The sequence below is a fragment of the Buteo buteo genome, chromosome 23, assembly GCF_964188355.1.
Source record: "Buteo buteo chromosome 23, bButBut1.hap1.1, whole genome shotgun sequence".
In the NCBI taxonomy this organism is placed as follows: domain Eukaryota; kingdom Metazoa; phylum Chordata; class Aves; order Accipitriformes; family Accipitridae; genus Buteo; species Buteo buteo.
In genome coordinates, this window is record NC_134193.1 from 16,706,490 (window position 1) to 16,731,313 (window position 24,824).

Sequence of the window (24,824 nt, forward strand, 5' to 3'; positions counted from 1 at the left end):
ATATAATGGATGCAAATTTCCAGCACTTTTCCCATGGTGTGTCTCACCAGGCAACACACTTCACCCAGGCTCATGCAAGACATTTCTCCCTGGTACCCGTGTACCATGAAGGAGCCAGTTTCTCCTGTCCCCAGGGTTGGATGCAGAGGGTCTAAAAGATGGTTCTGGCAGTAAGGGAAGGGGAATGGGTACCAAAAAACTTATCCACAGAGGCAGAAAGGAGCTGGGAGGTTGAATGTGGCCAAATATTGAGCGAAGCAGCAGAAGAGGAAAGAGGGAACAGGAGAGGGGCAGAGGAGCCAGACATGCCCGGGTAAACCAGAAGAACTGGGCCAGGACAAACTGGGATGGCAACGCTGAGAACAAGACCAGGAGAAAGGGGGAGTGGGGAGTCGGTGGAGTGGTCTGGGGAGGATCTCATCAATAGGTTGTTTTCACACAGGCATCAAACCCAGCAGCAAGAGGACTGCTTCCCCCTGCTCCGAGGCGAGCTAAAGACCGCACAGGGAGGTCATGCTCTGGAGTGGCAGTTCCCAGTTCCCAAACCAGCAGTCCCTTGCCTCCCCACACACAGCAGGACTGGACAAGGACGAGATAGGAAACTCCAGCGTAGCCCATACTCGCATTTAATCATGAGGACAGGACAGACTGGGGCAGGCAGGTATGCTGGTGTGGAAGCACAGCTAGAAGAGCAGACACACCCTGCCCTCACAAAAGACAGACGTCATTTTAAGGAGTAACCCTGCTAAAAGCATGAAAACAAATCATAAAAAAAAAAAAAAAAAAAGAATAAGAAGAAACCCCAACCAAGAGTTTTCTCTGGAACAGATGTTTCTGCGTGGTCTCCAAGGACTGGAATCGGACATCGCTGCTAAGGCTGTTTCACGTCAGACACAACGTGGGGAATTTACATAGCGCAAGTCAGGTGTTTAACATGGACATTTCAGTTCGGGGTCTGTCTCCTGTGGTGGAGGCAGGGAGGGCTCTTGCGGGAAGGGATGCAGAGCATGTGAAGTCAGGCTCTCACAGAGACCACCCTCCTGAAGACTTCCTCTCCCCTAGGCAAGCTGCCTCCTGCATTCAGGGCACAGACATCACAGCAGGAAAGCCCCGAGAGCTGCTCCGTAGTGCTGAGTACGTCTAAGCAAAGGCAAACCAGGCCCACTCTCCCACCTGCTTTCTGCAAGGAAGGTGCACAAAAAAAGGCTGCATCCACAAAAGGTAGAAGTAAGAGACCCAGAGAAGTGTCCACAAGATAGTGGGGTTCGCTCATGTCCTTCACCATGGAGCAAGGCCACATGGACATACACAGCTGCACTCACACTGGAAGAGGAGAATCAGTCCCAGAGGAGCATCCCGTCTCCCTGTGAGAGAAAAGGGCTCTCCAGGAGAGGACAGGTCTGGGCTATCCCTCCACCTACTGCACAAACCCGGGACACATTCAAAAGTACAGACAATAAATTAAGATTGGGAAAAAAAAAAAAAGTCAGCGTGTATAATATATATATATAATATAATATAATGTGCGTGTGATTGTGAAAAAAGAAATGTCATCCCCAGGAGAGAGCAAGGCAGAAACACATCCCTGTCCCTCTCCTGACCCTGGCACTATCCTGCTCCCCTGATTCACAGCAGAAACACCAGTGGGGCCACGCAGGGGGCAGGGGTTGCGCCTGGCACCCAGCTTCCCTCTGCCAGCGGGCGCCCTGTGCCAAGGAGGAGCTGGCTGCTTGGAGGAGTGGGGAAAGAGCCCAGCACTGGTCCCTTCATGGCCTTCACAAGGAAGGGTTGCTGCAGGCAGGAAAAGGGAGGGAAATACAGGAAAAGCAAAGTGGAATGGCAGGGGCACCCCACCCCTCCTCAACTGGCCAGGGCCCTGCCCCTCCCATGGCACAGGACCACCACCGCTGTACCAAGTAGAAAATAAAGCCATAATGAGTCTATGCTTTGGTATGTAACCATCCCCCTCCCCTCAGTCCCCCCTGCATTCCCCCCAAACCATTATCAACCATTATCAAACTTGTCAAATAAAATCTCTAGTGTGCCTTTATATCACTCCTTGAACCTTTTCTTCCCCAGTGCCTGCCTTGCCCCCCCCTCCCCAACAGGATTTGGGGAGATGCCTTATTTGAGCCCCACTGGTTACAGCTTCTGCTGTCCCGATTGGATCCTGTCAAACACTGCCTGGTCCAGTGGCAGGTAACGGCCTTGCCTGGAGTCCAGGAAGTACAACCTATCCTTCACCAGCGCGGGGTCGAAACCCTGTTTCCGCAGCTCCATCTTCTGGAACTTGTAAGTGCCTAGAGCAGGGAGAGGAGGAGGAATGAGTGGTCACTGACTGCACACGCTCCCATCCCCACTGCACCTGTGCCGCCCCAGACCCAGCCTTGCACCCCCACACCTCCAAACCACCAGAGGAACTTGCTAGGGGCTCTATGGGGCAGAGGAGCTCCATCCTGACCCTACCACAGAGTGGTCTCCATAACCACGTTTTCCCCCTCAGGCTCCCCCCAGCTCTGAGTCCAGTGTGAGTGCGCATGCTGTGGCTCACTTGTCTTGGAGACTTCGTGCAGGAACCGCAGGAAGACAGGACGCGCGTACAGTGGCAAGGCTTTTTTCAGCTCGCTGGCAAAGCCTTCTAGGTCACAGGAGTTCTCTGGGTCAGCGATGGCTGCCATTCCTGCCTTCCCTTCAATCCCTAAGAGGCAGAGAAGAAGGGAGAGCACTCAGACGCACTGTCCCTGTAGCATCATCTCCCTCTGCCCCACACCAGCAAGGCCTCTGGCACAGACTCTGCTTTGTACTGAAGCGCTGGCACGTCCAGCTGTGTCACTGGCTGTGTCACCACCCTGCGGCTAAGGCTGCCAGCGACACCCTGCGGTCACGATCACCTCCTCCCAGAGGATGCACTTGCAGCCTGTCCAGAAAGGACACAGGGTCCTTCCAAACCAGCCAGAATCAGACCAAAGCTTGAGAAAGAGAAGGAACCCTCTGGTTCCTGCTAGGCACATCCCCAGCGGTCTCTTCCCAGCTTGCCCATGGGGAGCCTTGGTCCAGCCTCCTCCAAAAGGCCTGCTTGCCTCCCTTGATTGTCCTCTTCCCTCTCAGCTACCTGGGATCTCCACCCCATAAACCACCACGTCCGCCAGGTTGAGGATGCGGCTCAGTGTCCCTTCCACCTCTGTGGTAGAGACGTTCTCCCCCTTCCAGCGGAATGTGTCCCCAGTGCGGTCCCGGAAGTACATGTAGCCATATTTGTCCATCACCAGGACATCCCCTACAGGAAAGGGAGGAACAGGCAAAAAATCAGGTGTCATCGGGGCTAGGAGTTGCCCTAGAACATCTCAGGGCAGTGCCACTAGCCTGGGACAGCCTCCACGCCCACCCAGGTACCCTTCTCTGCTCTCAGTGGATGGAAGGGTCCTGCTTGTCTCACCTGTGAGATAGGCAGCGTCCCCTTTTGTAAACACATCCCTGGCGATTTTCTTGTTGGTGGCTGACTGATTCAGGTAGCCATCAAAGTGCTGCATGGGGTTGCTCTTGACAATGCGGCCCACCAGTTGCCCTGGCTCCCCTGCAGGGAGAAAAGAGAGGATGAAGGGGAGCAGCAACCACCTGCACCCAAGCAAAAAGGCTGTCTAATGGGGTTGGCAGGGTTTAACTGAGCAGAGACTCAAACCTAGGTAACTTATCTTGAGGTATCGGAAAAGACTCAACACAGGGCTAAGGAGACTTATCCCTGTGGTTGCCCTCACCTGGTTTGCAGCAGATACAGACACCATCTGGCCCCCGGATCAGCTCCATGGTGTCTTCATCCACCTTCACCAAGCCGATGGGGTACACACCTGGTAGGATCCTGCTGTTGAAGCCACATGACCCAACCTAGAACAGGAAGAGCTCAGAGCTGTGGGTAGCAGGGACACCTCTCCTGCCCCGAGCCCACTGCTCATGAGCATTGAGGATACCACAGAGCTGGCACCGCACAACAACAACCAAAACCCCTCCAGATGGATGGCAACCCACGCCAAGCCTCTTGAAGCAAGAAACCAGGAGCAAACAGCCCATCTGGGTTTCCAACCCTGCCCAGGCCAGCAGGCACCCTCTGGAACATAGGGAGGATGGTGGGGCCTTACATTGTTATCAAAGTTTCCCAGGCTGCAGTTGCATTCAGTGGCCCCGTAGAACTCAGCCACCTGGGCGATGCCGAAGCGGGCCATAAACTCCCGCCAGATGGAGGCACGCAGCCCGTTGCCCAGCGCCATGCGCACCCGGTGCTGCCGCTCCACCTCCTGGTACGGCTGGTTCAGCAGGTAGCGGCAGATCTCGCCAATGTACTGTACAATCTGGGAGGGATGGAGAGGAAAGACTCACTAGGACCCCTCTGCCAGGCCCCAGGTTGTTTGGACTTTCTTCAGGACAGGCAGAAACGGCACAACATGCCCGAAGTCCCCTAAAGAGGCCGCAGTAAAACCCAGGAGTCCTGCTAGCTCACCCAGTGCCTGCTGTTCCCTCGTTAACCCTCCCCTCCAGACTGTGAAACCTATCCAAGACCTCCTGGCTAATGCTGGAGCATGGGAAGGGCTTGGACACATGGAATTACCACCCCAGGTGGGAAGGACACAGCCCCACCACCTTGGAAGGTGGTTTGGGATGGACAGGCAGAACCAGTCCAGGCCTCCCCCTCTTTTAGCAGCTGGGCTTTCCCCAGCATGGCACAGATCCCCAGGCTCCGCTCCCCACTCCCAGCTGGCCCCTTGCCTCACAGCCTCACCGTGCAGTTGTATTTCACGCAGTCCTCCCAAAAGTGCGAGGCCGAGAACTTCTTGCGGATGACAACCGTCATGCCCTGCAGCAGGCACTGCCCAACCCCGACGATGTTCCCTGCGGAGAGGCAGCCAGGGGAGCCCTCAGTCCCCAGACACCTCCAGCCCAGCCAGCTCGGGGAGAGGCCTGGCAGGGCAAGGTGGATACCACGCACTGGCTCACAACAGATGGGTGTTCACCTGGCCAAAGGCCCCAGGACCACAGGCACTAGGGAGGAGACGCATGGCAGCAAGATCTGGGGCAGCACTCTGCACCTAGACATCCCAGCACATCTCAGCCAGTCAGACGGGTACCACTTCCCCTTCCCCCTGACTTTCCATGGGGAGCAGCAATAAGGAGCAGCTATTCCAAAGCCAGGCTAGGAGCTGGGATAACACCCCCACTCCCCGCTCCAAAGGTCAGCCAGATCAATTCTTGGCTCCCAGGGAAAAAGCGGAAAGCCTCGGTCAGACGCTGCCAGCAGCAGTCAGCTCCCCCTCGACATGGAGATCATTGCTACACCAGCCTGAGCCCTGGGCTCAGGAGGGGAAGAGACAGTCCTGGCATGCAGGGCTCCATATGGCACACATTACCTGCAGCGTGGTAGAGCGGGAGGCAGTCATACACCACATCGTCAGGTCTCATGCGAAAACCGTAAAAAACTAAGCTGCACATGCGGAAGTACCTGGGGCAGGAGGGTCAAGAGGCATGTCAGCAGCAGAGCCGGAGGCACTGTGGTAGGACAGGGCAGAGCTCAGCCCCGTCCTCCCCCGAGCCCCTGCCCATGGCCTTACCGGCAGTTCACCACAATGGCAGCCTTGGGCAGCCCCGTCGTGCCAGAGGTGTAAATGTAGAAGAGTTTATCTGGAGAGCAATGAGGAGACAAGGTCACATACCCAATCTAGGAGCTGGCTGAATCGGGAAAGGGGGTCAATTCAAATTTATACACTCTGCTCGTGCCAGCTGAGCCAAAACTTTGTTATGTGACAGCACCAAGAACATGCTGGGTTCACACCGGGCAGATCAGGTCTGTTGGACACATGGAGGGCATGACAGGATACTGCTCCACACAGGGCTGGCCTTCAGACACCAGAGTCATACCCATCCCAAACACCCCAGGCCCTGCTGCAGACGTCTGCCATCGGCATCCTGAGCAGATGTTCTTGCCGGTGTTGTAACCAGCTGATCCATGAAAATACCACCATGAGTTTGGCCCCCAAGAGTTGACCACGTACCAAGAAAGCCCTTATCAGGGGGGGGTGGCTGGTGCCGCTGGGCCATCTGCAGGAGGGGGTCCAGGTGTTTTGCACCAGGAAGCGTGGACTCGGGGCTTCCTTCCCCGGACCAGAAGAGATCGATAGATTTCTGCAGGGAGGGCTGCACTTCCTGAATTGCTGAGAAAGTAAAGAGGGGAGATGGAGAAAGACCGCAGGGTAGATACAGCACAGAGACCCCTTGCCCTCCCAGACAGTCTCAGGGAGACACTGCCCCAGGTAACAGTTCACTCGCTGTGCTCGGCAGAGTCCCCAAAGGGCTGACAACCATCCCATGTGGATGTCATTCCTATGATTAACAGATGCTGGGGCCACAGCCCAGGCCTCTTCAGGGACCAGAAGATCCTGTTCTCCACCTCTCCCCAGCCAAAACCTTGTTGGTGCCAAGAGGTCTGTTGACACTGTCAATCTCAGAGGCGTGGGCTGAAACACATGAGGAGCTGGAGCTGAGGTGCTGCAGGGATGTGGCTAACAGCCATGAAGAGCAAGGGGAGACCTGGCCCAGCCCAGTGCTCCATGCAAGGTATGGACTCAAGAGGCACAAGGACACCCAGGCTGGTCTGCTTGGGAGACAGACAGCACTGAACTCCAGATCCTGTCCAGTACCAGATCCTGCCTAGTGGCCAAAGGGACCAACAAGAAAAAAAACCAGATCCCATTCCAAATGTCCCCTCTTTTCCAGATCCCTGCTCTGTGGTGGGCAGGAGAGTAGCACTAAATCCATTGACATGCCCCTCCCTGAGTTCAGAGCACCCCTGATGTGTCTGCCTGCCCCTCACCTTCCATCATCTCCACACCAAAAACCACAGCCTTGGAGTTGGAGATTGTGATGCAGTGCAGCAAGGCCTCCATGCGCAGGTGGGAATTCACGAGGGCGGTCTCCACCCCAATCTTGGCCAAGCCAAGCCACAGCCCCACGTACTGATTGCGTGACTCCATGAAAAGAGCCACCACATCACCAGAGCGGAAGCCTTGGCCATGGAAAAAATTGGCCACCCGGTTGGAGTACTCATCCAGCTGCCGGAAGGTCCAGCTCTCGCCTGTGCCTTGGAAGATCAGCGCTGTCTTCTCTGGATACTTGTTCACGGTTTTCTGGAAGATCTTGGCGATTGTGTTCTTCTCCCTCACATGCCTCCATACCTGCCATTTCACCCGCAACAGGACCAGCCCCGTGCTGCCAAAGGAAGGGGAGCAAGAAGGCAGCTACTCAGTGACCCCTGTAAAAGCACTTCCTCCAGCAAAGCCAGCACAGCACAACGACCTTCCTAGGAGCTGCAATAGCCCAGCACTGCTCCAGGCCCTACTCTAGGTCAGCAGCAGCTCTGGGTGCTCCCCTGAGCTGTGTGGACATAGGCAGAGCTCATCTGCAAAGATGCTTATAGTGAGGAACTGATGGAGGACAGGGAGAGATGTATTTTGGAAGGCTGCAGACAGGAATGTCCCCGATCGAAAGGGGCATCTTTGAGCCTCAGGAGCTCTCCAAGAGGTGCCACCGCTCCCTCCTCACAAATCCTTACCAGGAGCTGGCACAGCCTGGTACCAACTCAGAAGTGACCCTGCACAGGCACCTGGTGCCATGCCAGCAGTTTTAGGGACAGTGTGAAGTACAAGGACAGTAACTAGACTTCAGAGCTCAGCTGAAATCTATCTTTCCTGTGAAAACTTTGCCCGAGAGTTTGGAGCCGCCTGGGTGCGGCAGAGGGAGATCTCCTTCCAGCTGGGCCAGGTGCCAGCAGAAACCCAGGGCTGTGCAAGGAGCTGGGGGCTGTGCTCGCACATATGCCAGAGCAGAGCAGTGGGCCAGGGGGAGGGTGGATGGTTGGACAATCCCAGCCAGGACACCTACGTGACATCCCTTCGTATTGTCTTGATGAATATGAGGAAGAAGTCCCATCCACCAGATCCCAGGTAGAAGATGAAGAGAGCAGGGATGGCCTGGATCCAGGACAGTTCCAGACTGACCCTGAAGAACAGCAGCAGCGCTGCAAAAGCAGCCAGACGCAGCATCGTGGCCTGCGGAGAGAGAGAAACCACGGTCATCAACCCATGCACATTGGACTTGGCGATAATGAACCCATGGGCAGGGGTTGCGTTAGCAGCCCCCAACTTCCTGGATGAGGTCCCTGAGTCATCACTCCTCCTGGCAGTGAGGCTGTAACCCAGCAGCCCAGAGCTCCCACAGATGTAACTTCACCAGACCTTTGAGATGGCCTCCAATTAAGCCACTAGTATGGCACTGCATAGTGCCAGCTGAGAGCCCAGCCATTCCCACCTGGGGAGCCACATCCTGCACACCAGCCAGGGGCACGGCCGTGCCACAGCAGTGCAAGATGCAGGATTAAGTCACTTCATGGATGTGGGAGCGGAGTCCTGGCAGGAGACCCCGTACAGATGTTTGGCAGGCACGAGGGTGATGCCAGGCAGGGCTGGCTCAGCCCCTCACTCCCAGCCTGGCAAAGCCCAGCTCCAAATTCTTCCCTACTCCAGGGATCCCTCTGTCCCCATAACCCAGGTCTCCCAGGCCCGCAGCATCAGTTCTCCTGCATGCCTGGCTTCAGGACAGCCAGCACGGCTGGTGGGAGAGCACAGCTTCACACACTCCCTGACACAGCTCAGACAGGAACAGGGACAGGAAACCCAGTCCTTTGAGCTCTGCTCCTGTTTGCAAACCCTCGTGTCGGTGGGCAGTTTCCTGGCCTGGCTCTGCAGGAGACGCTGCCAGACCTGGTCAGGGATGAGGCAGGCGCAGGCGTGCCCTGGCCAGGCTGGAGTGGTCAAAACAAGGGCTGTTGCTGTCTGCTGCCAGACCCCCCGCCCCATGACCTGTGGACAGTGACTCAGTCTCTGGTATCCCCCAAAAAGCACCTCTGTCCCCACACACCCCAGATGTGGCTCTGAGACTCACAGGAGACTGCGATCGAGCACAGGCTCTTTTCAGGTGACAGCGCTGGGCAGAGGAAAGTGACAGCAATATGACCCTCACAGCTTGAGGGCTCCTAGATAAAACTGGTCCTTCGTGGCATGGATGCAGGCCAAACAGGAAGGAAACACACAATTTCCTTTTCCCTCTTGAAGGGGGATTCACTGCTCTGAAGCTGGCAGCCCTGAGTGGGCTCTGCCACAACCGGCAGGGCCAGGAGCCACACTTGTGGCTTTCCCTCTGCTCTGTGCAGTTCCCCCAGGTCCGGGGAGCCTCTGTGGATTTGGCAAGAGATATTGGCAGGGTGGGAGCCAAGGCAGTGCCACGTGGTCACCGTGCCCTGGCATGTCACGCAGGCTGTCTCACCTCTGAGCCGTGCTATCAGCAGCAGGGAGGGATGCACCAGAGTGCAAGGTGCTGCTCCTGGGTGGAGGCCTGGAGACATCCTCCAGTTTGCAGTCCCTGCCCAGAGAACCCTCCTCATGCCAGCAGCCTCTGAGCTCTCTCCACCAAACACCTCCCAGGCCTGAGGTCCCACAACACAGTCCACCGGCCTTTTAGCAGGGCAGGACTCACTGCATTTTTGCCTAGGAGCCTCTCTCTGCAGCTAAACAGGGAAACTCTTAGATCACCATCAAACTACTATGTCTTGGCCAAGACCTGGGCCCTTCGTTACATGCTCACATGAAACAGACAGACATGGAGAGCCAGTGGTGGGGGAGCCACACTCTGTGTGGGCAGCAAGGTGCTTAATCTCCCACTTGAAGGCAAGACGGGCCCAGACAGGCCCTCGTTATCCTCTGCTTGCATCTCTGTCTCACACTGCATCTCTGCCTGATACTGGCATGCCTGGTGCCTCCGTGCCTCCCGCTGAGAGAGAACCGGTGCATAACTGAGAGATAACCGGTGCATTACTGCCAGAGACCTCCAGCCCTGCCGTTAAGGATTCAGGTCTTGTCTAGCTGCATCAGCACAGAGAAAATTAAGACCTGCCTGTAGCTCCACAGCCAGCGGGCATGAAGGCAAACCGCAGGGATCCATCACCTGGAGGCACAGAGACCCAAGGAGAGCCTGGGAAGCTGGTCACAGGGGGGACAACAGGCAGGCAACGGGGCTCCAAGAAGCCCCAGCGCTAATGGTCAAGCTTCAGGGGCTGAGAGACCCCCAGAGGCATCTCTCCAGCATAAGCAGCTGGGGAGGCACCTGTCCCCCCACTTGCCCCAGGGCAGGGTGAAGGGGATGAGCCCACCGGCCCCGGGGAAGGATGGGGAGGATGAAACAGGGTTCCCCCATTTTACCCTCCCTGTCCTTCCCCGGGGCTGGTACGCTCACCCCCAGCAGGGAGGGCGAGGAGCTCAGCCCCTGTTCTCTCTGACGGGGTTAGAAGAACCAGGAGGCCCATGAGGGCCTCTCACCGGGGCTGCAGCCGGGACCCTCCTTCCCCAACCCCAGCCAGGCCCCGGAACTGCCCGGGAAGAGCTGGTATCCGCGGGAGGAGCCCCGCAGCCCACTGAGGGGAAGGGCCGCGGCGCCTCATGAGGAGACCGGGCGGCTGCGGGGCCCCGGTACCGCCCGCAGGGCCCCAGCGCCTCCTGAAGAGACGGAGCGGCTGAGGGGAGCCGGTACCTCATGAGGAGACCGGGGGGCCGAGGGGTCCCTGTACCGCCCGCAGGGCCGCGGACGACTCATGAGGAGACCGTGGGCCGCGGCGGCTCCGCCCGGCTGCCCGCGGGGAGGCAGCGTGACCGCCGCGGCGGAGCAGAGCGGCGCCGGGAGGTCACGGAAGAGAAAAACGGTGCCGCGCTCTTACCGGGCTCCGGGGCGTCCGCTGCGGCCCGGCCACCTGCACCGGGAGCAGGACCGGGAGCGGGGCCCGCCCGCCGCTGCGGCACGGAGCGGGGCGGGGCGCGCAGCGCGGCCCGCCGGGAGTTGTAGTCCCGCCCGGCGCCACCGGTCCGGCCCCGCGGCGGCGGGTGCGGTCCCGGGCAACGGCGGGGCGCGGGGCGGGGCGCGGGGCGGCGCGGCGGGAAGAGGCGGTGAGGGCGGCGCGGGAGAGCGAGGGCTCTGTGGCGCAATGGATAGCGCATTGGACTTCTAGCGTGGTGACGGGAGTCATTCAAAGGTTGTGGGTTCGAGTCCCACCAGAGTCGCATTTTGCCGCCGGGGCGCGGCGATCGTTCTCGGGGTTCCGCGACCGTCAACGGGCCGGGGGAGCCGCCGCCGCCCCCGGCCGCTGCCGCCGCGCAGGAGCCCGTCTGCCCTTGGTAGTCTGCGGGGAGCCCCGTTTTCGGAGCGGGGCGAGGGGCGGCCCGGGTACCGGGGGTGAGGGGACAGACCCAGGCAGGGAGAGGAGCTCCAGGACACGGCCTTCCCGGAGATTAATAAGTGTGCATCGATCCCAGCGGATCTGTGCACGGTTCTGCAGCAGCATCACCTCCTTTAGTAGTTACTGTTATCGTGTCCCCAGAACAGGCCCAGCAGCACAGGCATGGACCGCTGCTGGTGGCGGTGGTGGAGCTGCCACTTGTCCACAGCGAATACATCCCCCCCCCCAAAAAAAGCATTTTCACATGGCTTGTGTCTGCCAAAATCACCCCAGCTCCCCACCGCTGCCTTCCTTTGCACAGACTTGACAAGTGACAGCTGCGAGGAACAGGAGCCGTGGTGGCCGTTAAGTGATCCAGCTGAGCAGATAGAGTTTAAAATTACATTATGGGCCATTTCTGTAGTGCTGGCACCAGCCCATCGAGCAACACGAGGCTGCGCGAAGGCGGCACAACAGCCGCCAGCAGCCCGAGCGCTGCTCAGCCGTGCTAAATAACCCAAAGTGCAGCAAAACCCTCTCTCACGACCATCATTTCCCATGTTTGCTTGACTGCTGCTCACAGCTTCTGGAAGCAGCAAATCTTCACTGCCCTTCGGTTTAACCACCCCAAGGCTCCCACACGTTTCCGATGCAGAAAAGCACATTTCCAGGTTGTTTTAGGGCCAAATGCTTCTTTCATCTCAACCACCACAATAGGACAACCTCCACTCCATGCATTTTACCAGCAGCTGAAGGATGTATTTATACGATGTTGTTTATGATCTGCTTGAAATAACTCTGGAGGCCAAGGGGAGGCATAAGCCTGGTTTTGGAGAAAAACCCAAAGTCTGGCTGGTGGGGGGCTGTGAAGGGAGAAGGTGAAGATGGGGAGTCGGGGGGGCGAGGAAGGAAGCCAGTCCCTTTGTCCTGGTGTCTGCTCTTAAACGTAGCCCAAACCCCAGTTTTGCCCCTGCTCAGGCTCCTGGGATGGAGCAAGTCTAAGCCCTGGTCACACCATCAGCCCCTGCTCCTGCTGACCTGCTCCAGCATCCCATGGGAGACTAGGACAGGACTGGTGAAGCTCACAGCAGGGCAATGCCATGTCCCCCAGTTGCCACCAAAGGATCTGTGTCAGAGCACCTCTTCCCTCCCTGGGAACCAGGATCACTTTAGGAAGCCTCCAGCCTCACCCTCCTCCTGCTCCGCACCTCAATCTTCCCCTGTCCGGGCCCTTCTGCAATGACCACCACACGGAGCTACTTAACAGCCCAGCATCCCCACATCCCAGCTGGAAAGATGTGCCTCCGCAGCCCATTTTGTGCCCCAGTCCCCAGGGATGTGTGGCCATACATGTCACCTACCACCACAGACAAAGAACAGCAGACCCCACTGGAGCTGAAAAGGGGTGAGGTTTCACATTAGATCTCCCCCTCAGAAGGGGAAATGGGGTGGAAGGAGAGGGATTACAAACCACAAGCTCCACCGTGAATTTTATTAAGCAAGAAGGGACTTCAACAGCAAACCCACACGTACAAAGAGCCCCTGGCCTCATGGCTCTCTGCCCTTGCATCCAACAGCTCTGCTCTCCAGCTGCTGGCAGTCTGGAGCCCCGTTTAATTAATCCAGACAGCAATCAGCTCCCAGATGTAGCACAAGCGGCCGCTGTTTCTGTGCTGCCAGGATTCAGCCCCTTATTCCTGATTGTGTCATTTTGTTGCCCAAGGAGTGGACAATTCCTACTGAAAACCCAGCGCAATCACATGGATTTCAGCATTTTTGATGGGGAGGGACTACAGAGAGATATGGCAGCCTGGGATCGGCTCTTGAACAGCCAATCCAGCAGGGATAATATCCAAAGGTATTTCCCTGCCTGTTCCCATAGGCATGCAATCACACACTGCCTGGTCTTCAAGGCATGAGGCATGAGGTCAGGAGACCAGTTAGGCACCAGTACAAGATGGGATTTCACTGTTGCACACACCAAACCTGCCCCTGGGCTGTTCTGTAAATCACTGGTTTAGCTCCAGTCCAGGCTGGCCCCAGGACTTTAATCTTGATCTCCCCTGGGAGGGTGGGAGGAGGGATTTACCTATACAGCCCTAGAGCTGCAGAAGGCCAAGTTTGTTCCAGTGTGTTGTAAAGCAGCTCTGCTCCCTCCCCTCCCAGCATTTCGGAGCACCAGTACTGGAGCGAGCAGCCATACCCAGCTGGCAAAGGCACAGCAGGACTTGCCATCCCTCCACTGAATCACAAACAGCAAAAAGGGTCAAGTTTTGTCACGGCACAGGAAGGTGTCACTTGGCCTCTAGCAACAGGAGGGTGCCAGCTCTTGGCAGGAGAAAACTCAGCCCTTGGGTCCATGGCAGCCAGTAGCAGAGCCATGCTGTGCTCCCGGGCAGATGGACACGGAGCGTGGCAGGGGCAGCGGGGATCCCCCTGTCCCCTCCCTGTACTTGAGCTCTCACACTTGAACATCTGGGGGAGGAAAGATGCCGATCTCCTCCCGCAGGGACGCCACTGACTGCTCCCAGCGCTGCTCGTAGTAGACGTTCAGGATACAGCTGGCGTTGCGCCCGCTCCGAATCGCCCAGGGAGCCAGCTCAGTGGCCAGGAGCTGCAGGTTTCTGGAACAAGTGATATAGGAGGTGACAGTTTTGATTTCCATGTTTTGCTTTTGATTTCCTTCTCTAAGTCCCCGTTGCAGACAGATGCCAAACCCACATGTCCCATGTACCCCTCTACCATTCTAGCACCCCTCCTGCTTAACTCACAGGGGAAACTGAGGCACATAAGAGGATGGTGTGCCTGGAACGTTACAGTCAGCAGTAAACCCAAGACCAGAACTCAGGTTCTGCAATCCCCAAACTGTGTTGGGCCACCAAAACAGATGTGCTGGGACAGGGAACAGCCACCAGTGGGGTGAGGGTCCTGCTGGCCCTCAACACATGCCCAGCCAAGGGCAACCAGGCCTGGACATTGCTCCTCCTGCCTGGCACAGGAGATTCAGTGCTGGAAGCAGATGAAGCATCAGGTTCTGCTTCAGTGACCAGGCAAAGTCATGCCTCCCACTGTTACCACTTCCCTGGGCTGTGAGGAAAAAGCAGCAGGTTCACACTGACTCCCCCCTCCAAACTAGCAGTGTCCCCTCTTTGTCCCCAGAGGACACTGGAAAGCATCACTCAGGCTGGTGCATCCCCCAGGCAGAGACTCTCTCCTCATCGGCCGGTGCCTACCGTGCGCTGAGATGGATGGGGCCGAACGCTGCTCCCAGGACACACATGGGCAGCCCCGTCTGGACGGCTTCGAACCATTTCACCACGACTTCACCTGGGAGGGAGCAGAAAGACCATGAGCGGGCAGGGTGCCCGGGTCGAGGGCCAGCCAGCGCCGTGCAGTCCCACAACGCAGGCTGCACGATCTGCCCCTTCCCAAGAATGGCTATGCACCCGTTCCCTCCGCCTCCATGGCAGGACTTGGGAATGCTTTGCAAGTCTGGCCATGGCCTCATCCTGTGCCAGAATGAGCCTCATTGCGCACCACCCACCCAAGGGGGACGGCCCAGGGCACCCGGGGGAGCAGCACCCCGCATTTGATGACCCACGAGCTTGGGAAACACCTCCCAGGCAGGCCAGCTCCCTGCAGAACTTTAGCAATGCGATTGCCAAAGCTGGATCCCCCACGCGGCTCTCCCCATCTCTCGGCATGGGACAGACCTTTTGCAAATGCTGCCAGGGCTCAGCCAAAGCCTGCGTAGGAGAGCTGACATGCTGGTTCCTGCAGGCTCACCAGCAAGGCTCGACTTGCGACTTGCTATTGAGTCAGGCTCAAAATGAGGGCAAAGGACACGGAGACACGCAGATAAGGAGCGACCAGGAACCCCCCACTTTGCCTTCACTCAGAGCTTGTGAAACATCCCTCCCGCTGTGCCGCCCTCCCTGCCAGACAGCAAACACCCATCCACCTGCCCAGCGGCTGCCTGCACCCGGGGCTTGGGCAGAGCATCTCCCAGCAGGGGAAAGATGACATCTCGTGGGCTCTCAGCCACCACAAACCCAGTGATACAGGACAGTGATGACGCAAACCTCCCCGCACACCAACCCAGCCTGAGGATTGAGGATTCTGACTGGCCCAGCCTGCTGCATTCCTGGTAGAGAGGCAGGCGAGCACTGTCAGTGGGGTTTGGCAGCACAGCCCTCTGAGCCCACTGCTGCTCACCTAGTATGGTGGTTGGCATGCCCAGAAGGGTGTGAATCAGATCGTGGACTTCCCGGTACCGCTGGATCACGTACGCCAGCTCTTCATCATCAACAAACTTGGGCGGCATCCGGGTGTCTGGGGAAACCTTCTGCAAACCCAAAGAGGTCCAATTCAGTCCCTTCCAAACCTCAAGTTTCTGGCCTCATTCTTTAATGCACAGAAATACAGGGTTTCCTCCATCAGCACATCTCCCAGCCCCCAATGATGGGGGTCAGTGTCATTTACACAGACGAAAAACAAGGACTGAGCAGCACTGGTGACACATCCAGCATTGTCCAACACCCAGCATCTCATCCCATCTCCCCAACTCCCTCTCGTTCCCAGAGGGTTCCCCACAGGTTCCTCCATGGCTCCAACCTCCCTCTAAAGCGCATCCGTGCTCCCAGCACAAGGATCAACTACAGCCATTTGCACCCTACGAAACCCTACACTCACGTTGTCCTCCAAGAATCGGATGTACTCTCGGCCCAGCGAGCCATCCGGCAGCCCCCGCAGCTTGGCCATGTCCAGGGTGGAGAGACGGATGCGAGGCCGTTCCCTGAAAGCAAAACACAGGTGAGTCAGTCTCCCAATGAAACCCACAGTGGGGGGTCCTGGAGAAAAGGATCCCCTGGAAACCCCCCATCCCCTGCCTCTGCCCTTCCTGGGCATTTTCCTTGCACGGATCCTGACTGCTCACTGCAGGGATAGCACCATTCTTACAACCGTTGCTGAGGCTGGGACAGAAATTGCATAAAGGATCTACATGAAGCCTTGGCAATAAAAGAGCTCTTATCTTGCACCCCTGTAGCAACTCTGGTTGGAAAAACACCCGCGTCCTCTGCACTGAAATGCTGCTGCCGTGCAGGCTGCTGGCCAGGCACAGCCCCCAGCAACAGCTGGCCCCGGGGGAGCAGAGCTCTTTAGCATCCCTGCAAAGCAGCCAGAGCTTCAAAGGAACAACTCTAAAAAGGGGAGGGAATTTGTTCTAAACACGGGTTTAATTTCTTTCCTGCTCAGGCTTGGCTTTCACCACCAGCCACGTGGCAGCCATGCGTGGAAAGGTCCCCTCTCCAGGTTGTTGGCAAATGGGTGCCCCACAGCCCTGGAACTCAACAAAAGCCCTTTTATTTCCATGCACAGGATAAATTCTTCCCATGATAAAAGCCCTGCAGTGGATCCAGGAGCTGCTCTGCTCCTGGAACAGAGGTGCCAGGCAGATAAACAGGACTAGCAACAGCTTCACCCTGGCCTGCAGACATTTCCTTGTGTATTCAGCAGCAAAGGGACCTCAGCACCTTGGGGGATTAAAAAAAAGACTTGTGTGCACAAATCAGACCACTGCAAATCCCTGCATGGGGAAAGGAGCAGATGGGGACGTCTCTCCCCAGCCCTCAGTGCCTTTGCTGTCCCCTGTCCCTGGGCAGTTCCTCTGGGTCTCAGCCCCATCCTGGTGCTCTGTGTGCTTTGCTGGGTCAGCATCCGGAACCAGGATCAGGCTGCTCTGCACAAACATGTGGCAAAAGGCAGCTTTTCCCAGCCCCTATGTGGTACAACCCAAATGATATACAAGCGGCAGGCGTGATACATAACAAGCAGCAGGGAGAAGGCAAGCAAATAAGCAGTAAGATCTTTGTTAATAAGAGACTCATGAAGTCCCTCCTGGTCCTCAGCCTTGCTGCACTTGACAAGTCCCTGCAGACACGGAAGCAAAAGTGATCAAGTCTTAACAAGGAAGACAGGAGAAGTGGCCTCATTTCTCAGCTTGGGGAGATGCTGCAGGTGCTGGGAAAGAAAATACAGAGGCACCCAAGGAGAAGGCAGACCAGCAGAGACAAAGTCTCCAATGCAAGGAAATGCAGCAGCAGGCACAGGGGAGAAATCCATGGACGTGGTGGGTTTCACCCATTGCTGAGCAGTGATGAAAACCCACCATATCCATGGATTCCTCCCCTGCGCCTGCTGCTGCATCTCCTTGCGTTGGCACCTGCCAGTTCCAGCAGCTAAGCAGAACAGACAGACAGCAGCACTTGCAATAGGGCTGGGCCCAGCAGCTGCTGTGCTCTTGCCCTTAGACTTGCCATGGCTCTTGTCATCGTTAAAAATAAAGTAAAATAAACAACCTGGAAGGTTAGAGCTAACAAAATGCCTGTGCCATTTTCAAGCCAGGGAGCACAGGGCTCTCCCTTCATGGGGCCCAAGGAACGCGCTTGGCCTTGTATCTCCCTCCCCACCATGACCCATGGGGTGAGGGAGGGAGGGATGTGGAGGGACGCACTGGAGGATGCGGTAACCTTCAGGGTGGTGTTTCATCTTGTCTCGCAGGTTGGGTAGGGCCAGGCAGCCTGTGGTCTCCCCGAGGACTGCCACCATGTCTGAAAGAGAGACCGGAGAATGACCCAAGAGTGGGTTTTGCAACACCCAGCTGTCCTCGATTGGCAGGTGAGGAAATGGGGCAAGCGAACCCCTTGGCCAGGAGCAGGCAGGAAGCCTGTGGCAGAGCGAGGAGCCCCACAAACCACGGGTCTTCAGCCGCGGGGCTGCTCTGCCCTAGTGTCACCCACAGGAAGGGATGTAGGAGGCCCCGGGGGGACCAAGGAGGAACGAGATGAGGCAACAGGGCATCACAGGGGGTCAGGAGGAGATCACTGGGGGGGTGTTTGGGGTTCCTCACCCCTCTCTTCCTCAGCCTCCCGCCCTGGGCCAGGTCTCAACCCTGCACTTGCCCCATTACTAAATGGCTCACCCAACGGGGGGGGAGAACTAAACTCCCCTGAGAAACTCCCAGGAGACACAGGGCTGGATTTTTTGGATGTTAATAAGGACCCTGGGTGGGATGGGCCGCCCTGGGTCGGCTTACCGTGTCTGTAGGGGTCATAGAGAGCCATAAACGCCGAGCCGGCAGCCAGCAGGGCTTTCTGCAGCGGACTGGTGGGGATATGCCCGGGGTACAGCTGATACCACCCTTCCTCCTCTTCCTCCTCCCCGCTGCGTCCATCCCGGGTCCCCGGCTCGGCGTGGCTCAGACAGGCTCTGCCTGCGGGGAAACAGCGGGTGAAGAACCGGCCCGGCGAGTCCCCAGCGCCCGCGGGCACGGAAACGGGGGCCGGCACCGTCCGGATGCCCTTGGGGCTGCCCGCGGAGAACGGGGACGGCCGGGACAGGGGACGGGGAGGAGCGGGGCGAGGGGAAAGACACTTGCCTGGGGAACCGGCTCCCACCCGCAGCAGCGAGCCCCCCACCCGCGCCGCCGTCCGCCGCAGCAGCAGCAGCAGCATCCCCACGCCGCCGCCTGCCCCGGAAGAACCCGGCGGGGCGGAGCGGGGCGGAGCGGGGAGCGCGGCATGGCGGCGGTGCCGGGCGGGCTCTTCGCCGTGTACAAACCGGCGGGGGTGGCGTGGGGCCGCGTCCGTGAGGCGGTGGAGACGCGGCTGCTGCGCGGTGAGGGCGGCGGGACATCCCCCCGGTTCTCTCCCTTCCCCGGGGGCTGCCGCTGATCGCCCCCGCTCTCCCCGTTTCTCTTTGGCAGAGCTGAACGCGGTCCCGGGACGTGCCCCGCGGCAGCACGTCCGCTTCCTGCCGGCCCCGGGCGACGACGGGGCACCGGGGCTGGTGGCCGCGAGGGTGCCGGTGCTGGCCGACCACCCTCTCGGTAAGGGCCGCCGTGGGGTCTCGGGGTGGGTGGGGAGCCCCGGGGGGTGGCTGCGGACCGGCCCCGACGCTGTTCCCCCCCCCCCTCCCCGTTGCAGTCCGAGGCCCGCGGTTCAGGCGGCTGAAGATCGGAGCGGGTCACCGGCTGGATGTGAAGGCCTCGGGAGTCTTCGGTGGGTCTCGTCCCGGAGCGGCACCGCGTCCCGCCGGCTGCGAGGTGATGGGTTTCTGTGTGGGGGAGAAGCGGTGACGGCTCACGGCAGTAGGCCCTGGGTCTCACAACCCAGCTGGGCGTATAAATGCTAAAACACAGAAAAAACGGTCCAAAAAGACACTGGATAGATGGGAGCGACCCCTTACCCCCAGCACACAGGGCTTTGCTGTGAGACGTCAAGCTCCTGCCCGTGACACCGTCATGTAATCCCCCATCTCCACTCCACCACTTGAATTGGCTTCGCTGCAGCCAGCGTTGCTCAGCAGGTTGCTCTGAAGTATCCAGGTGGAAAGTTCTGGGAAAATCCCAAGTGCCCTCGTTACAGGCTTATTGTAGTTTTAATGACAGGCGGTAGTTTGGGGGGTCTAATGGCACTGCTCAGACATGACTTCTAAGGAGATATGGCCCTGTCCAGGGTGGAAGAAAAGCAGCATGAGTGTACGGCGCTGTGTAAATGCACATCAGTAACTTTCCGCGTGGATGAGTAACGGGTTCCTTGTCTTCTGTGTTTCAGTACTTGGCATAGGCCACGGGAACAAGCTACTCACTGATCTGTACAACTGCCACCTGACCAAGGTAGGTGTTGGCTCTGAATGGCCTCAGAATATCCAAGTGCAGTCACACGCTTGATTCCTGCCCCGGCCTGGCCTTGTAACGGTGATTCTGCTTTTGAGTCTCAAACCCACTAACGCTTTTGAGAGCTTTTCAGAGTCCAGAATTTCATCCTGCACGTAAGCATCCACACGTGGCTGTATGAGCAGAGGATGCTGCTGTCTTTTTGTGCAACGTTATCATAGCCTGCACTTCTTAGCAGCTGCGTGGCAGAATATGGCTACTCAATTGCTTAGAGTATGTCTTTGATAAATTGCACTCTTTGCCCTTCTTCAAGGTTTACACTGTTGGTGGGCTTCTTGGTAAAGCCACTGATGACTTCTCAGACACGGGGAAGCTAGTAGAGAAGACAACATTTGGTAAGAAGCTGAATTGATGTGTTGTGGTGGTTTAACCCCAACTAGCAACTAAGCACCACGCAGCTGCTCACTCACTCCCCCCCCGCCCCCGCAAGTGGGAAGGGAGAGAGAATAGGGAAAAAAAGTAAAACTTGTGGGTTGAGATAAGAACTGTTTAATAGAACAGAAAGGAAGAACCTAATAATGATAATGATAACAATAAAATGACAATAATAATAAAAGGATTGGAATATACAAAACAAGTGCTCACCACTTGCCGACCAATGACCAGTTAGTTCCCGAGCAGTGATCCCTCCCAGGCCAACTCCCCCCAGTTTATGTATTGGGCATGACATCACATGCTATGGAATACCCCTTTGGTCAGTTTGGGTCAGCTGTCCTGGCTATGTCCCCTCCCAGCTTGTGCCCCTCCAGCCTTCTTGCTGGCTTGGCATGAGAAGCTGAAAAATCCTTGACTTAGTCTAAACATTACTTAGCAACAACTGAAAACATCAGTCTGTTATCAACATTCTTGTCACACTGAACGCAAAACACAGCACTATACCAGCTACTAGGAGGACAATTAACTCTATCCCAGCTGAAACCAGGACATGTGTTTGTAAAAAAACCCAAACAAACAACACCAAACAAACAGCGTGCTAACTGTAAAGCACTTAACCAGGTAAATTGCACAATGATAAAAGGTATGCCTTAACATGCTTTCTAGTTGTTATTTTTACCTGCAGCCCAGGTGCAATCCTGACATCATAGTCCACCTGTTCTAAATACAACCACAATATATCCAAAGCCAGTATGAGTCCTGATTGCAGTAGTTGCTACTGGATTGGGTGGGACCCAGATCTCTCCGTGAATTGTACTTATAGCAGTTAGAAGCTTGCATTGAAGGAAACTTCAAACACCTGATAAGAGAAAGTGGAGCTGACATCTTGAAATTAGTTACGCAAAATAATTCTTGCCTTTGCAGTCCAGTGCTGTGCTGCTCTGTGGATTATGATGGTGCAGCTGGGAGAAGTGACCCTGCTAAAACCACTTCTTGGCGGTTCTCATCAGCCATTTTGATGTGACTGCCTGCCAAAGGGACAGCAATACCCTGATGGCACATACCAGACTGCTGCTTCTTTCCAGTTTCTGGATGGATAATTGAGACTTTGTTTCTACCTGAATATTTGCAGATCATATCACAAGGGAGAAGCTGGAACGGATTCTTGCTGTCATTCAAGGAACAAATCATAAGGCCCTGCTGATGTACGTATCAATGGGTAAATGCAGCTGACCTGATCCGACTACCATTTGCTGGTCTTTAAAACAAATGAGATGATTTTGTTTGCCATAATCGGTCTTTAAAGGGTGGAGTGCTAGACAGGAACAGAGAGAAGTTACTGAGTGCTCTGTGCCCTGGTGATAGGTTGCAGTTAAGTGTCCTTGTATCCTGAAATCTCCAGCTATTTTAGGACCTATTAGGCACATCAGGACCTACAAAAATATCTTGTAGGCATGACCAAGTACGTCCCTCCTAAACTGTGCTAAACTACTGGTGGTACGCATATCATAGCATTAAAATATATGCAAAGACTCAACACACAGGCAGTTTTAAGAGTAAAAATTGCAGCTCTGCTTTATTGGGGGTGAAGATATTTTGAATCCCATTGAAGAGAAGTACTAAGAATGTCTGCTCTCTTTTTTCTTTTTCCAGGCATTCTAACATTGACATGAAAACACAAGAGGCATATGAGCTGGCTGTCAAAGGGTTGATTCGCCCCATGGGAAAAAGTCCTCCAATAATCACAGCAATCCGATGCCTCCAGTTCGCACTTCCAGAATTCCAGCTAGGTAGGACTGGTACAAAATGTACTGGGGAAGTCTGAGCATATATCATGGCAAATAAGTCAGTAAACTTCAGTCTCTTATTCATGATGTAATGCAAAATGAGTTGGTGAGAACTTTGTATCAACACGTAACTGGTAATCTCTGCAGAAAATTTAATGTTTTGAAGTTTCCAGAGTAACAAAAGCACCTCCTCATTAGATGAACTCTTTAGTGCAGTGAAAAGATTTTTTTGGTAGTGCACGATCTGGAACCCTCACAATACCGAAGCTGCTTTATAAATCAAAGCCAGCTGTGCACCTAGCTCACAGGTTTTTCCCTGCCAGTTCCAGATCTTAGACTGAACCAAGAAAATTTGTACAGTGAATACCTATGGGGCAAAATTCTTCCTTATCCCAGTGTTTCAGTGTAATGCAGTTCAGTGTGTGTTTTTTTGTTTGTTTGTTTGGTTTTTTTTTAAAGCGTGTTTGCTTTCCTGCAGCCAGTCTCCTCACAAATTATTTGTCTTATTAAGAAGGTACCTTTTCTTACCCACTTTGAGATACCTAAATTTTTACATTACTCTGCTGTATCCATGAGTTTGTCTTCTAAAACATTCACTTTGGGAATGGCTAAGACACCCTGTAGCATTCCAGAAAATCATAATCCACCTGTGCTGTATCTTAAGTAGTTTCTTCTACCAAACCAGTTCTTTCAGCATAACTGTGAGTAGTGTCTGGATTTACAGACAAGGTCTGAGTTTCTGTCAACACTTTGCTGCTTCTGAACGAATCTCTCTGTCCTTCTAGAAGTCCATTGCTTGCATGAGACTCAGCAGTACCTCCGAAAAATCGTTCATGAGATTGGTCTGGAGCTGAAATCATCTGCCGTGTGCACACAAGTGCGAAGAATACGCGATGGTGTTTTCACACTGGATGATGCTCTCCTGAGAACTCAGTGGAACCTGCAGAGTATACAGAATGCAATTTGGGACTGCCAGCTTAAAGTGAAAACAGAGTTAGAGAAAACACTAGGCCATCAGGATAAAATTCATCTTCATAAGATGGATGTGGAGATGGCCCACGCTGCAGACAGCTGAGTGTGTGCTACAGAGGGAACGTCCACAAGCAATCTCTGTAGCACAATAACGCAGCTACATGCTGACAGCATGATGGACAGCAGAAGGAAAGAGGTTAATTGCAGTTCACTTCCACCCTTTCCTTGAGATGACTTTAATCAGAGAGGCATTTTTTTCAGTGACAGGCTGTATAATTTTTTTTAAAGCATTGCAAACAGTTCATTAACAGGAGTTAGCTGTGCCAAAATTCCTGTTGACTTCGGGAACATTAGGTTGCTAAGGGATATAAAAACCCATCCCCATATTGTTTAGCAGCAGGAAATAGCGTTTTAGAGCGCTGTATTCCCTTGATTGCACGGATTTGTTTCTTCCTTGCAACTGGCAGCATAGCTTGTCTACTATATGGATTTTATTTTCCCTCTTTTGTCCTAGAGTATATTCTTTCCATTAGCCCAGTTTTCAGACACATAAGAGCTCAAAATCAGACTAAAAGAGGGACGTGCAGGAGAAAACACAGCTTACACAAAGCAATGCAAGGAAATGGTTATATCCAGAGTAGGCATGTGTGTGATGAGGAAAGTGGCTTGTAATAGGAATTGATGTGTAAGATAGATACACAAGAAATAAAACTGAAAGTGACCTAAAGGGGAAGAGGCTGGTTTCTTGGCTCAGTACTCATCAATGACTACACCGACTCATTACAAAAAGAGCGTGGGGTTTTTTTTTCCTGAGGAACTAATGGTGTTCAGGGGTCTGTGGTATTCTGCTCTGCAGCAGCTCCATGCTGACAGCATGTACTGCCCTTCAGTAAAGCTCTGTAAGCTCTGCAATACCACTTGTTCTCTGTTAGCTCATTATAGCTGGGTCTGACTTAGCAGAAATACTGCTTCTAAATATAAATTAAAAATCTGAAGTTACCCTTACCATTATTGCACTCAATATTTTTCCAGCTATACACTTAGCTAGCAAGTTTGGAGATTTATTTATAGAAAGCAGAAGATTTGTTCTATTCCTCTTCTGGATTTGGACAAAGGCCAGCATATTTCATCCTCCAGATGATAGCCATTAAAGTACAAGAAGTAACTCTGGGAGGAACAGTAAGAGGGGCCATGATGAAGTACCGAAGTGGCAGGGTGCAGTCCTGTCCTGAAGCACCCCAGGAGTCATTAACTTAGACCATGGGATCTTTCAGTTCTGGGTTTCCCTGCTCTGCACAGAGCAGCCGGAACAGCAGTGGAGTGTAGCTGCCACCATGTGGCACATCACCGTTCCAGCTACAGAGCTGCAGGGACTCCCCAAGGACAGTTTGCTCTTACCTCAGCTGGTTGGTTCTGTGTGCGTTCATACTGTGTGGACAAGGGACAGGGGTCAGGGCACCTTCCACGGACAACTGTCTTGTGCTAACTGAAGTGTAAACCCATCACTGCAGAAGCATGAGTTCTGGAGCTGGGCAGAACACTTGGACAGCTACAGCTGCAAGTTTTAATCCTAGTGCTCCTACATGGAGGGGAAAACAGGGACTTCTCAGTCCTTAAATAACCTTCAGTAACTTTGGTAATGGGAGTATAC

At 55.1% G+C, this 24,824-nt stretch overlaps 3 protein-coding genes and 1 non-coding gene across 5 annotated transcripts; 2 read left to right on the top strand and 2 right to left on the bottom strand.

Annotated features, from left to right (window-relative positions):
• Nucleotides 1–610: 610 nt before the first annotated feature.
• On the bottom strand, nt 611–10,919 carry SLC27A4 (solute carrier family 27 member 4). Its single transcript, XM_075055245.1, has 13 exons — nt 10,808–10,919; nt 7,924–8,090; nt 6,857–7,251; nt 6,039–6,197; nt 5,598–5,667; nt 5,397–5,488; nt 4,772–4,881; nt 4,134–4,343; nt 3,756–3,882; nt 3,437–3,574; nt 3,113–3,277; nt 2,552–2,698; nt 611–2,300 (listed from the first exon to the last, which is right to left on the bottom strand). The coding sequence occupies exons 2-13, from the start codon at nt 8,082–8,084 to the stop codon at nt 2,143–2,145; spliced, it is 1,932 nt and encodes a 643-aa protein (XP_074911346.1). The 5' UTR covers nt 8,085–8,090; nt 10,808–10,919; the 3' UTR covers nt 611–2,142.
• A 138-nt stretch (nt 10,920–11,057) lies between these two features.
• On the top strand, nt 11,058–11,147 carry TRNAR-UCU (transfer RNA arginine (anticodon UCU)). Its single transcript is given in 2 exon segments — nt 11,058–11,094; nt 11,112–11,147. It is a non-coding gene; the product is annotated as a tRNA-Arg (tRNA).
• A 1,626-nt stretch (nt 11,148–12,773) lies between these two features.
• Nucleotides 12,774–18,882, bottom strand: COQ4 (coenzyme Q4). Its single transcript, XM_075055452.1, has 7 exons — nt 18,737–18,882; nt 18,399–18,571; nt 17,817–17,913; nt 15,995–16,097; nt 15,518–15,647; nt 14,536–14,629; nt 12,774–13,926 (listed from the first exon to the last, which is right to left on the bottom strand). Exons 1-7 carry the CDS (start codon nt 18,814–18,816, stop codon nt 13,764–13,766), a joined length of 840 nt encoding a protein of 279 aa, XP_074911553.1. The 5' UTR covers nt 18,817–18,882; the 3' UTR covers nt 12,774–13,763.
• On the top strand, nt 18,850–24,098 carry TRUB2 (TruB pseudouridine synthase family member 2). 2 transcript variants are annotated; one of them, XM_075055450.1, is made up of 8 exons: nt 18,850–18,979; nt 19,068–19,190; nt 19,288–19,362; nt 19,918–19,979; nt 20,293–20,374; nt 21,547–21,619; nt 22,068–22,204; nt 22,987–24,097. In XM_075055450.1, the coding sequence occupies exons 1-8, from the start codon at nt 18,883–18,885 to the stop codon at nt 23,274–23,276; spliced, it is 939 nt and encodes a 312-aa protein (XP_074911551.1). In that variant the 5' UTR covers nt 18,850–18,882; the 3' UTR covers nt 23,277–24,097. The 2 variants fall into 2 exon arrangements, with proteins under 2 accessions (XP_074911551.1, XP_074911552.1); XM_075055451.1 differs by lacking the exon at nt 19,288–19,362 and having other exon boundaries at nt 22,987–24,098.
• Nucleotides 24,099–24,824: the final 726 nt, after the last annotated feature.

What these genes read in the sequence shown, in the direction of transcription:
- SLC27A4 (XM_075055245.1), bottom strand. Translation starts at nt 8,084, where the DNA reads ATGCTGCGTCTGGCTGCTTTTGCAGCGCTGCTGCTGTTCTTCAGGGTC. An exon ending in ACAATACGAAGGGATGTCAC is followed by an intron (nt 7,252 to 7,923) that starts GTAGGTGTCCTG and finishes TTCCTTTGGCAG; the next exon opens with CACGGGGCTGGTCCTGTTGC. An exon ending in CCCGCTCTACCACGCTGCAG is followed by an intron (nt 4,882 to 5,396) that starts GTAATGTGTGCC and finishes GCCTCTCCGCAG; the next exon opens with GGAACATCGTCGGGGTTGGG.
- COQ4 (XM_075055452.1), bottom strand. Translation starts at nt 18,816, where the DNA reads ATGCTGCTGCTGCTGCTGCGGCGGACGGCGGCGCGGGTGGGGGGCTCG. An exon ending in GGAGCCGGTTCCCCAGGCAA is followed by an intron (nt 18,572 to 18,736) that starts GTGTCTTTCCCC and finishes CCCCGCAGGCAG; the next exon opens with AGCCTGTCTGAGCCACGCCG. An exon ending in TCCGATTCTTGGAGGACAAC is followed by an intron (nt 15,648 to 15,994) that starts GTGAGTGTAGGG and finishes TTGGGTTTGCAG; the next exon opens with AAGGTTTCCCCAGACACCCG.
- TRUB2 (XM_075055450.1), top strand. Translation starts at nt 18,883, where the DNA reads ATGGCGGCGGTGCCGGGCGGGCTCTTCGCCGTGTACAAACCGGCGGGG. An exon ending in AGTAGAGAAGACAACATTTG is followed by an intron (nt 20,375 to 21,546) that starts GTAAGAAGCTGA and finishes GAATATTTGCAG; the next exon opens with ATCATATCACAAGGGAGAAG. An exon ending in AATCATAAGGCCCTGCTGAT is followed by an intron (nt 21,620 to 22,067) that starts GTACGTATCAAT and finishes TTCTTTTTCCAG; the next exon opens with GCATTCTAACATTGACATGA.